Source organism: Salvelinus fontinalis, chromosome 6, assembly GCF_029448725.1.
Source record: "Salvelinus fontinalis isolate EN_2023a chromosome 6, ASM2944872v1, whole genome shotgun sequence".
Classification (NCBI taxonomy): Eukaryota; Metazoa; Chordata; class Actinopteri; order Salmoniformes; family Salmonidae; genus Salvelinus; species Salvelinus fontinalis.
The window spans coordinates 77,292,588-77,305,948 of NC_074670.1; the positions used below are offsets into that span (position 1 = coordinate 77,292,588).

At 43.5% G+C, this 13,361-nt stretch overlaps 1 protein-coding gene across 1 annotated transcript in view; it reads left to right on the forward strand.

Annotated features, from left to right (window-relative positions):
- LOC129858481 (protocadherin Fat 2-like) overlaps nt 1–13,361 on the forward strand; it is a 70,857-nt gene that overhangs the window by 24,718 nt on the left and 32,778 nt on the right. The window contains exons 6-13 of the mRNA XM_055927743.1: nt 596–805; nt 1,121–1,328; nt 6,096–6,235; nt 6,326–6,601; nt 6,822–7,032; nt 7,298–7,484; nt 7,639–11,122; nt 11,284–11,668. Of these exons, the coding sequence (XP_055783718.1) occupies nt 596–805; nt 1,121–1,328; nt 6,096–6,235; nt 6,326–6,601; nt 6,822–7,032; nt 7,298–7,484; nt 7,639–11,122; nt 11,284–11,668 (5,101 nt within the window). The remainder of the gene's footprint in view (nt 1–595; nt 806–1,120; nt 1,329–6,095; nt 6,236–6,325; nt 6,602–6,821; nt 7,033–7,297; nt 7,485–7,638; nt 11,123–11,283; nt 11,669–13,361) is intronic.

Here is a 13,361-nt window from a genome sequence, read left to right on the forward strand (position 1 = left end):
TGCTCTTCATGGTGCCCCTTGCTTAGTGGTGTTGCAGACTATGGGGTCTTTCAGAACAGGTGTATATATACTGAGATCATGTGACAAATCATGTGACACACAGCTGGACTTTATTTAACTAAATATGTGACTTCTGAAGGTGATTGGTTGCACCAGATCTTATTTAGGGACTTCATAGCAAAGGGGGTGAATACATATAGTACATATTTCCTTTTTTTTTTTTTTTTTTTTTTGAAACAAGCACATTTTTTAAATTTCACTTCACCAATTTGGACTAATTTGTGTATGTCCATTACATGAAATCCAAATAAAAATCTATTTAAATTACAGGTTGTAATGCAACAAAATAGGAAAAATGCCAAAGGGGATGAATACTTTTGCAAGGCACTGTATATCTGAGTTGGGCTGTCTGTTTAAACTCAGCCATTGTGCACTACTTTTGACTTGGACCATATCTGGTTAAAATTAGTGCACTAATTAGGGAATAGGATGCCATTCAGCCTTACTTACTATTAAAGCACTTTGTGTCAACTGCTGATGTAATAATGGGCTTTTATAAATAAATGTGACTGATTAATTCATTGATTGGTTCCAGGTCAAACTACCTGAGCAACACAGGGGTCAGGGGGCGGAACCACAGGCGGTGGTGTGTCGTATGGTTGCCCAGGACGACGATGAAGGGCCCAATGCTGAGGTCACCTTCAGTCTCCAGGACAACCAGAACGAGAGGTTTGAGATCCATCCAGACACTGGGGTGGTGACGGCACGCGGGGACTTTACAGCAGGCAACTACAGCATCCTCACGGTACGTGGACAGGATCATAATACAACCACATAGTTAACATGTTCCACAGATTCTTCTGCTTTTCACAACCACACGCAATGGTGGAGCACTCTTTAGGACACCTGCTATGCCGAAACCAAAGCAACCACATCTTCTTTCATGACTCTCGTTCACATGCAGACTGTAAACTTGCATGTGGAGTTGCACGTGAACACCATTGTGATGAACACCAACCATGTCCTGTTCTCATGTAGTGTGATGAGTAACACAAAGATCCACACCCCAGCGCAATAACAGTAGCGTTGTCCTCTCCATCCCATCCATTCCCTCTGTCAGATCAAAGCAGAGGACCATGGGAGCCCGGTGAGATCGTCGACAGTCCGCCTCGACGTAGAGTGGATCCCCAAGCCGACGCCCACCTCCGATCCGCTGACGTTTGACGAGCCACACTTCACCTTCACTGTCATGGAGACAGATCCTGTCACTCACATGGTGGGGATCATCCTCACGGAGACACAGAGGCTACTGTGGTATGACATCACAGGTGAGGACTAATATCGGTAACTCTGACGTCAAATCAAATCAAAGCAAACTTTTATTGGTCACATACACATGGTTAGCAGATGTTATTGGTCACATACACATGGTTAGCAGATGTTATTGGTCACATACACATGGTTAGCAGATGTTATTGGTCACATACACATGGTTAGCAGATGTTATTGGTCACATACACATGGTTAGCAGATGTTATTGGTCACATACACATGGTTAGCAGATGTTAATGGTCACATACACATGGTTAGCAGATGTTAATGGTCACATACACATGGTTAGCAGATGTTATTGGTCACATACACATGGTTAGCAGATGTTATTGGTCACATACACATGGTTAGCAGATGTTAATGGTCACATACACATGGTTAGCAGATGTTAATGGTCACATACACATGGTTAGCAGATGAATATTGGTCACATACACATGGTTAGCAGATGTTAATGCGAGTGTAGCGAAATGCTTGTGCTTCTAGTTCCGACCATGCAGTAATATCTAACAAGTAATCTAACAATTTCACAACAACTACCTTATACACACAAGTGTAAAGGAATGATGAAGAATATGTACATATAAATATATGGATGAGCGTTGGCCGAGCGGCATAGGCAAGATGCAGTGGATGGTATAGAGTACAAGATATACATATGAGATGAGTAATGTAGGGTATGTAAACATTATATATGGCGTTGTTTAAAATGACTAGATGTGTTTAAAGTGATGTGTGAAGATGTGCAGTATGTCGTGTGTTGATGATATGGACCAGGCATAAGTACAGCTAAGTGTTTTTTTTGTGTGTAGAATTACAGCCTATTTTATAGAAACTAACATCCTGGAAAATATGATCAGATGTGTGTAATTTAATGTTTTTATAGAAAAAAGTTATCTTAGTTGACACAATAAAGGCTTAGAGTAAAGTTACCGTAAAAGTAGTTGTTTTATTAAACTGACCAAACGGAATGAGTCAAAATGATCTATCAACATTTCACACATTTTTGAAATGTACTTAAAGGCAAGTCAAAACGTGACCAATCAAAGATTGCAAATGGATTGTGAAGGAAAATAGATTATTATTGATGATGAGAATCTGGCATGGAGTCGTGTTTTGCTGTGCACTGTGTGTTTTGCTGTGCGCTGTGTGTTTTGCTGTGCGCTGTGTGTTTTGCTGTGCGCTGTGTGTTTTGCTGTGCGCTGTGTGTTTTGCTGTGCGCTGTGTGTTTTGCTGTGCGCTGTGTGTTTTGCTGTGCGCTGTGTGTTTTGCTGTGCGCTGTGTGTTTTGCTGTGCTCTGTGTGTTTTGCTGTGCGCTGTGTGTTTTGCTGTGCGCTGTGTGTTTTGCTGTGCGCTGTGTGTTTTGCTGTGCGCTGTGTGTTTTGCTGTGCGCTGTGTGTTTTGCTGTGCGCTGTGTGTTTTGCTATGCGCTGTGTGTTTTGCTGTGCACTGTGTGTTTTGCTATGCGCTATGTGTGTTTTGCTATGCGCTATGTGTTTTGCTATGCGCTATGTGTTTTGCTGTGTGTTTTGCTGTGCACTGTGTGTTTTGCTGTGCGCTGTGTGTTTTGCTATGCGCTATGTGTTTTGCTGTGTGTTTTGCTGTGCGCTGTGTGTTTTGCTGTGCGCTGTGTGTTTTGCTGTGCGCTGTGTGTTTTGCTGTGTGTTTTGCTGTGCGCTGTGTGTTTTGCTGTGCGCTGTGTGTTTTGCTGTGTGTTTTGCTGTGCACTGTGTGTTTTGCTGTGCGCTGTGTGTTTTGCTGTGCACTGTGTGTTTTGCTGTGCGCTGTGTGTTTTGCTGTGCGCTGTGTGTTTTGCTGTGTGTTTTGCTGTGCGCTGTGTGTTTTGCTGTGCTCTGTGTGTTTTGCTGTGCGCTGTGTGTTTTGCTGTGCGCTGTGTGTTTTGCTGTGCGCTGTGTGTTTTGCTGTGCGCTGTGTGTTTTGCTGTGCGCTGTGTGTTTTGCTGTGCGCTGTGTGTTTTGCTGTGCGCTGTGTGTTTTGCTGTGCACTGAGAGTTTTGCTGTGCGCTGTGTGTTTTGCTGTGCGCTGTGTGTTTTGCTGTGCTCCATGTAAACTATAATGGTAGATTGAGTTCATGTCACTCTGCTGTTGAACAGAGCAGCAGGCCTGGTCTCGGTGTGGCAGATAAGACCTCAGCGAGGGGCAGGGGCCCAGTGTGTGTGTGTGTGTGTGTGTGTGTGTGTGTGTGTGTGTGTGTGTGTGTGTGTGTGTGTGTGTGTGTGTGTGTGTGTGTGTGTGTGTGTGTGTGTGTGTGTGTGTGTGTGTGTGCCCTACACCCCAGCACGAGGGGAACAAAGCCATTTTTCCTCAGATGAAGGGCCAGGACACGACAGGATAGGCAGAGTCTAACTCTGATGGATGATCTGCCTCACGTGGCCACGTGGCAGAACACGTTGTTGACCCTTTGCTAAAGTATTCATCTAGCTCTTTGACATTGAAATTAACTTGGATTAACTTGGAAAAAATAAGGTTTGATCCCAAACACCAATTATGGTAGCACATTAAAATAAGACTATGGTATTAACATTTCTGCTGCATAGATATGTTTGTGAAAATATTCCCATGAAAGGAAGGCTTTGTTGTGGGACATACAGTACCAGTCAAAAATTTGGACACGGCTACTCATTCCGGGGTTTTTCTTTATTTTTCTTCATCCAGGGTCTCTTCTTATTATTGGTGTCCTTTAGTAGTGGTTTCATTGCAGCAATTCGACCACGAAGGCCAGATTCACAGAGTCTCCTCTGAACAGTTGATGTTGACATATGTCTGTTGTTGGAGCTCTGTGAAGCATTTATTTGTGCTGCAATCGGAGGTGCAGTTAACTCTAATGAACTTTGAAGAATCTTCAATAGAAAATATATTTCGATTTGTTTAACACTTTTTTGGTTACTACATGATTCCATATGTCTTATTTCATAGTTTTGATGTCTTCACTTTTATTCTACAATGTAGAAAATAGTAAAAAAATAAAGAAAAACCCTTGAATGAGTACGTGTGTCCAAACTTTTGACTGGTACTGTACATTAACCGAACCATGGCACTTTAGATAGTGTCTTGAAATGAATTTGCTGGCTAAATGTGGCAGCCAATGCAGTTCTAATGCGTTGCCCTCAGCTTTTCATTTGACTTGATCTTTGACCCTGACAGCTGCTTTTCAACCCATTATATATTTAAGCAATCTATGACTTCTCTTTCAAACCGTCTGGCAATATTTTTTATCTGAGCATTGGATACTTTGGATGTTTGATTTTTCCGCAGGTTAGCGTTTTTCATCATGAATCTTGTTCTACAGGCAGCTTTGCAGTGTGGTCGCGAGTTGGCACAGCCACAAAGTCATAAAATCTGATTTTAAACCTAAACCTAACTTTAACCACACTGCTAACCCTAATGCCTAACCCTAACCTTAACCACACTGCTAACCCTAATGCCTAACCCTAACCTTAACCACACTGCTAACCCTAATGCCTAACCCTAACCTTAACCACACTGCTAACCCTAATGCCTAACCCTAACCTTAACCACACTGCTAACCCTAATGCCTAACCCTAACCTTAACCAAAAAAGACCAAAAGCAAACATCCCAGTGGGCACACACTGGTTGAATCAACGTTGTTTCCACGTCATTTCACTGAAATTACGTTGAACCAATGTGGAATAGACGTTGAATTGACGTCTGTGCCCAGTGGGAAGATTCATGCCAATTAACATCAACATCAACCATCAATCAAGTTTTTTTTCAAATGTTGCAAAAGCACCAACTAGAAATCTAAACATATGATACATTTTTCAATAATGCTCAACATTTTGTGGGAGAAGTGACATTTTTAAAATTCCCTATTTTCATGTAGTCCCACTGGTAATATTAAAAGGCAAAGCTTGTTTTAAAATGGAGTCATGTGAGCCTTGAAAAGGTGCATCTATTTCTTAATAAACACCATCTGGCTGAACAAGCATGAGCTTTACCCCTACTGTTCACGGCGTCTGTTCAAAGTGTGTCGCTGCCAAATTTTTCCCCTTAAACAATTGTGTTACACTTATTCTGGTACACTTGGACACGGGGGGGGGGGGGGGGGGGCAACCCTTTTCTGCAACCTTGTTTTCTGTCATCAATACATACATGGCTGAACATGTGAGGATGACGGTGGTTCGTTGGCCCCATACTGGCAGATTGTTGGCTTTTTGCTCTCAGTAAACGAGGCATAGAATACACAGGGATTAATGTTTCTAGACTGTTGAGGGTGCATTACAGTACGTGTGTTTGTGGCCATGTTCAGTGAGAGGAGGGCCTCTTAGCTCATATTCCGTATTCACACGCACTCATTCGGGGCGATGGCCGTCATTCAAAGCGGTGAAACAGTAGTTTTTGGAATGTTTTCTTGTCTTTCCTACTGTCCTGACTGGGCAAACTCCGTTTCCAGTGGACGCTCCAAACAGCTGCCCACACGTCCATCTGTAGAAAGAATGATCCTCCAATCACAGCCAAGTCATTATGATTCTGGGTGACACACCTGCGTGTCACAACTGCTGTATAGGCTCTCACTCACTCCTCCAATAAGGCCATTGGAGCCAGTTTCAGTAACAGACACACACGAAGCCAAACATCCTGAGGGGCTCTGTGCAGGCTTCCACTGAGGCCTTTCAACAGTCAAAATGTAGAACTGTCAAACTTCAAACTGTCCTTGTATTGGCTGATGGAATGATATCGATTTATTTATACCGTCTCCTATCTGTTGTGTTGTTCCCAGGGGGCGATGAAGAGCAGGACTTTGACATTGACAGGAACACAGGAAGCATCGTGATCGCCAGGCCTTTAGATGCAGGGAAGAAGTCCAACTATAATCTGACTGTACAGGTTACAGACGGACATCAGGTCGCAACCACACAGGTGATACACATATGAAATACAGAGTAAATTAGTAGTTATGGTAAAACTTTTGATTAAGTTGCTCTTCCTGTCTGTCTGTCTGTCTCCTAGACATATATCAGTGTGCTGGACATGAACGAGCATCGACCCATGTTCATGAAGTCCATCTACGAGGTCAGAGTACCGGAAGACACTTCTCCACGGAAGGACATCCTCCACATCTCTGCTCAGGACCGAGACAGCAACAGCAAACTCATCTACTCGCTCCACAGCAGCGTCCATCCAGACAGCCTGAAGAACTTCCATCTGGACCCTAAGAGTGGTGTTCTGGTGATAACTGAGCAGCTGGACCGTGAGAAGCGTTCTGTGCACACGCTCATTGTGATGGTAACGTTGTTGATGTTTTTACTGATGTCTCCTTTTCATCTTCCCTCGCCGTTTAAAAACACCACGATCTAAAGTACAGCGTATCTATCATAACAGTTTTATAAAGTACTCTCTGTCAGATTATAGCAATCGTTTTTTGGGGGTTATCTAGGAGTTTGAATTTGGATTAAGTTAACGTCCCTACACTGTCCTGCTCTCACCATCTCTTTTTACTCTGTAGGTTCGAGATCAGAAGATGCCAGTGAAAAGAAACTTTGTGAAGGCAGTGGTTTATGTGGAGGACTGCAACGACCACTCTCCTGCCTTCATGGCAGCCGGCTATGAGGGCACTATCACCAATCTGGCTGCGGCTGGGACAGAGGTGCTGCGTGTCAAGGCGCTGGATAAGGACATGGGGAGCAACGCTCAGATTATTTACTCCCTTCACTCAGGTACAACACAGATCAGAGATTATGGGGGGTAGATTATGATGGATTTGAATTGTGAATGTTCTTCAAGCATGATAATCTGTTTTTAGCATTATTTAAAAGAGTGCTATAGAAGTATAGTCTATTCTAAAATCATTATTTGAGATAGATTTGTACTTTACCCTCACATATAGGCAAATGTGTTGACAATTTAAAACATTATATACACCAAAAATATGTTTGTAAAATAATTTGGTCATTTTTATTTAGTCATTGTTTGTCTTTCCAGGGAATGTCGACAACACCTTTGACATTGATGGCGAGCTGGGGAGTATCACTATCGCCAAACCTCTGGACAGCCTACCCCAGGAGCAGTTCCATCTGACAGTGAAGGCCACAGACCAGGGTTTCCCCCAGCACAGTGACCTCTGTTCTGTCTCCATCACCGTCCTGCTCTCAGACAGAACCCCTCCCAGGTTAATATGTATATAACGTAGAATTATGTTGTTTGATCATTCTTAAATGTTTTAATTTGTAAATTGTATCAAATAATTCAACCTCAGCTACTATTGATATTATGTACTGCTTTCCTAATTGCTAATAAAAAACATGCTCTCTTCTCTCTCCCAGGTTCCCCTCTGATGAGTACTTCTCAGAAGTCAGTGAAGCCAGTCCTCTGGGAACTCCCGTGATCACTGTGTCTGCAGCCAGCCCATCCGCAGTCCACTACAGCATCAAAGATGGAGACCCTAACGGAACGTTCCACATCAATGCAGAGTCCGGAGTTCTCTCGGTCCAAGCGAGCCTCAACTTCGAGAGGTGTTTCTCGTACAGGCTCAGTGTGCGTGCCAGCACCTCGGCGGGAGCCTCGTCAGATACGGTTGTTTACGTCTATGTGATGGATGAGAATGATAACCCACCGGTGTTCCTCCAGGAGAGATTCAATGGCCAGATTAGTGAGTCTGCTCACATTAACAGCATGGTGATGGGGGAGAGCAAAACACCTCTGGTGATACGAGCCTCTGATGCTGACAGGGACTCTAACTCTCTCCTAGTCTTCCAAATCCTGGATCCGGAAGCGATGAAAGTCTTCAAGATAGATCCAAACATGGGTACACTCTCTGTGATATCGGAGGTGGACTTTGAAGAAACACCTGAGTTTAGCTTCAGCATTCAGGTACGGGACTCAGGGGAACCGTCGCTGTGCGCAGCAGAGCCAGCCAGAGTCACAATCCGTGTCCTGGATTTTAATGACTGTTCCCCCAAATTTGCTAGGCCGGTATACGAGTTGTCCATCATCTTCCCTCCTGTCAGAGAGATGGAGGTTGTACGGGTCATGGCACAAGATGCAGATTCAGCTGTCTCGTACAGCCTCATAGAGGGCAACCTTCAAGATGCTTTTCTCATTCATCCTTCCACTGGTACTATCTCTGTAAACAATGTTTCAGAGTTTAAATCCTTTTACCAGCTGCTGGTCAAAGCCTCTGATGGCCTGTACAAAGACCTTGCTACAGTTAAGATAAACGTCACCAACATAACAGCAGGCGGCCATCTTCAATTTGAGCAGGGATTGTATGCAGCCACCATTGAGGAGAACTCGATGACGGTCAAAATGCTAGCTGTGTTGAGAGCTTCAGGTAGTTACTTGAACGAGCCTCTGATTTACTCTGTACTGAACCCAATGGGACGGTTTGCTATAGTCCCAACATCAGGCGTGCTTGAGACCACCGGCGTCCCCTTCGACAGAGAGGAGCAGGATGTCTATGACATAGTGGTGGAGGTGAGAGACATGAGGAGTCCCCCTCGTTGGGCAATAACCCACGTCAACATTTACATAGTGGACATCAATGACAATCCACCGAGGTTCTTGAACCTGCCTCACTCCATGATGATCTCTGAAGACACGGACCCAGGAGATGTAATCTTTCAAGTCATGGCGTCCGACAGTGATCTTGGAGAAAATGGCTCTATTATGTACTTGTTGGAGGAGGATTTTGATCTCTTTAGGATAGACCCTTATGTTGGTGACGTGTCCCTTCAGCGGCCTATAGACTTTGAAGCTACCAATAAATATGCCCTGACTGTCCTGGCCACAGACGAGGGCTCGCCCAGTTGGACCACTTCAGCAGAGCTGAGTATCACTTTGAGAAATCGCACCAACCCCATTTTTCAGACTTTGCTCTATCTTCTGAAAGTCCCTGAAAACATATCTCCCTTCACCACCATCTTGCATGTACAAGCAAGAAACCCTGAAGGATACCGGCTTATTTACAATCTGGAAGAGAAGAATGCCTCAAAAAACTTTCACATAGATTTTAAAACAGGAGTGTTGAGTGTCACTGATTTATTGGACTATGAAAGCCAGACAATGCATCTATTGACGGTCCGAGCCACTGACTCTGTGACAGGCTCCTTTTCAGAGGCCGCTGTCGGAATAGAGGTTGAAGATGTTAACGATAACGTTCCAGTCTTCTCCAAGCTGACTGACACAGTGGATATACCTGAAGGATTACCCATAGGCACGTCTGTGTTACAGATATCAGCCACAGATAGAGACTCAGGCAGGAATAGAGACTTAACCTTCCATATTTTGGGGACGGGGGAAAATGAAACGGACTTCTTTAAAATAGACCCCCAGAGTGGACTAATTGTTACAACACAGGTGTTGGACTATGAGAAGACAAAACACTTCCAGTTAAAGATCAAAGCCATAGATAATGGCACGAACCCGTTGAGCAGGGATGCCTATGTCATTGTTAACGTAACCGATGTCAACGATAACCCCCCAAACTTCTCCAAGACCCACTATCAGGCAACACTGGATGAATTGGCCAAATGTGGCCACATCGTCATAAGAATTCAAGGTTTGGACCCCGACACAAGAGACTTGAACAATCTACAGTATAAGATCCTCTCAGGTAATGAGGGAAGATACTTCGCCATCAACGAATCCTCTGGGATTATCTCCTTTTCTAACGTCTGCAAGAGAAATGTGAACCCATTCTACAACCTCACCGTGGCTGTGTCAGATGGAGTTTTCCAGAACACAGCCCCTGTGAACATTGATATGATGAACACTAATAAACACAGCCCCTATTTCAACAAAAACATCTACGAGGCGGAACTAGCTGAAAACGCTGAGGCTGGAACGCGTGTGATTCGCCTGGCCGCCATAGATTCTGACGATGGACCTTACGGCAGTGTGGACTACACCATCATCAACAAACTGGCAGATGACAAATTCTCCATAGACAAGAATGGACAGATCGTAACATCTCAACCTTTAGATCGAGAGAACCCATCTCAAAGAGTGATCGCCATCAAGGTGATGGCTAAAGATGGCGGAGGGAAAGTAGCATTCTGCACTGTGAAGATTATCCTGACAGATGAGAATGATAATGCCCCTCAGTTCAAAGCATCAGAGTATCAGGTCTCAATCCAGTCTACTGTAAACAAAGGTTCTCCAGTGATTCAGATAATGGCATACGATGCAGACGACGGTAAAAATGCTGACGTCACCTACACCGTGGACGAAGCAGAGGAAGTGACCCAGGACATCATCGAGATCAACCCCTTCACTGGCATAGTCAGCGTCAAAGAGAGCCTGATAGGTCAAGAGAACAAGATATTTAACTTCAAAGTCAAGGCGCGGGACGGCGGATTACCGTTCTACAACTCCACGGTTCCGGTGCAGGTAAAAGTAGTACCACCTGAGGTCCCTCTTCCGAAGTTCTCCGAGCCACTGTACACTTTCTCCGCAGCCGAGGACATCTCCATTGGAACAGAGATCGGGACGATCAAGGCTGACTCTGACATGCCAGTCATCTACAGACTGGTCAATGGCAACACAGTGGAGAGTAACAGAGACAGAGTGTTTGCAATGGATAAAGAGAGCGGTACTCTACTCGTCCAGAAGAGCATTGACCACGAGAAGACCAAGTGGTATCAGATAGATGTTATTGCTCAAGGCAACCACAACGGGACCGACGTAGCCTCGCTGGTGTCGGTCAGCATCCAGGTCCAGGATGTGAATGACAATGTGCCGGTGTTCGAGGCCAACCCTTACAAGGCCTTCCTGGCTGAGAACATGCGACCAGGAACCACCGTCATCCAGGTATGTTTTTTCAGATCTTTTTTTCATTGATAAAATATTTTTGTACTTGAATGTTGTATGCAATTCTTTATGATTTCTGTGTTCAAGATGTGCAAATCAAATTCCCTTTTGGGGCAGTTTAGTTTTAATTAATTTATCCTTTCATCCATTCATCCATCCAGGTGACTGCCAACGACCCTGACCAGGACACCAATGGACAGGTGACCTACACCTTGGACCCCGAACCCGATGACGTCGCCGATGTCTTCTCCATCGACAGTGAGAGCGGTTGGATAACTACTCTGAGAGAAACGGACTGTGAGATGACTCAGCACTACAGCTTCACAGTGGTGGCTACTGACCACGGGGGGGAGGTGAAGCTCTCTTCCTCTGTTCTGGTGGAGGTGACGGTGACTGACGAGAACGACAACCCTGCTCGGTTCACGGAGGACGTGTACCATGGGTCTGTCATGGAGAACACTAGGCCTGGGGAGGTCATCATGAGCCTGACGACCGTTGATATGGACGTGACTAAAGAGAACAGGCAGATCACGTGTTACATCACAGGTGAGTCTTGTTGATTGATTCATTTGATTGATTGAATGATTGATCACATACACATTTTTTGAAGTAGTTGATTAATCGTTTTCTCAGACCTATCAGCATTATGAACAATATTTAAATAAGATACAGATGGGCACAGTACTTCTCCAGAGCAATTTATCTACTATAATGGCTTAATATAACAGAGCAATATATCTATACTAAAGTCATGGTTTATTATAACAGAGCAATTTATCTACTATAATGGCGTATTATAACAGAGCAATATATATATATACTATAGTCATGGTTTATTATAACAGAGCAATATATCTACTATAATGACTTATTATAACAGAGCAATATATATTCTATAATGGCTCATTATAACAGAGCAATATATCTACTATAATGGCTTATTATAACAGAGCAATATATTGTTGTGTCTTTGGCTATGCCGGATTAAGTGATATGACATGCTATTCTATAAAATCCTTTCTCTGTAATTAATATTACCTGATTGAGCTAATCATGTAAATGTAATTAACTAGAAAGTCGGGGGCACAACTAAATAATATTTATAGAGCAGTTATCTTCCGAATAAACTCATAAACTCTTAAAGACCTAGTAATATTTTACATCAATAGCAGTCAATATCATTCGTCACCTTATTTCAGTCTCATCTGAAAGTTGTAAATTCTTGGTTATCTTCACGAACCCTAGCTAACAAGTTGAATCAGCAATACAAAATTGGGTTTAATTATTTATTTACTAAATACCTAACTAATCACACAGAATTACATATACGCAGAATGAATCATACCTTGATTACAAATTATGTCATAAAGGAAAACGTCCCTAGCGGACGGAACAGATATGAGAGCTGGTTACACAAAGAAAAGGGGGGTTGGGTTTGAGTGAAAGAGCGGGAAGACTGAAGAACAAAGGGAGAAGCGATGTCTCTAGGCAGCTACTCTATCGTAAATACAGAATCTTATGCATTCTAAATGACCGCCCATTTGGAAAAGGAAAATGCAATAAATATTTACTCTGAGCTGCGCTTCAATAGGTTGGTGGTAGATGGAAGGCCGTGTTGCCCAACAGAGTCCTTTGTCCTTTGATTAGTGTCTCTGGTGGTGAAGGGAAACGTTGTAGTGTCGTCGTTGTGTGGTAGACGGGATGCTCTGTCTGTCCTTTCCTAGCCCACGTTTACAGGGGCCGCTGCTACCTCAACGGCTAGGAGGTATCACTTCTGTAGCGAATAAGAATTCAACGTTCATACCATTCGCAACCAAAGCTCACGCAAAGGTTGGCTTCGTTCTGTAGTTATTATCTGAATCCTCCTGACATCAGAACGTTGTCCTAATGTACCCTGAACCAGAGGTTACATTTTCATTAAGGGCTTATATAGTGTAGGGAGAGAAGGGTGTGTTTCATAGTTTATAACACATGTCTCTTCACAGGGGCGGGCCACTGACTGAACAGAGCCCTAACCTTATGAAAACCCAAATCTCTCATTTGAAAGCTAAAATTACATTTAATCTTTTCACAAATAATTTTATATTTAAACATTTGAATTGCACAACAATTCCATGTGAATCTGATAACTATAATGTGTAGACTTTCCCAGATACAGTTTAGGTCTTCCTGTCATCAGTCATAATGTCTCAGATGGCAACCGAACTGACATCATATTCATTAAGTACCAACGCATATT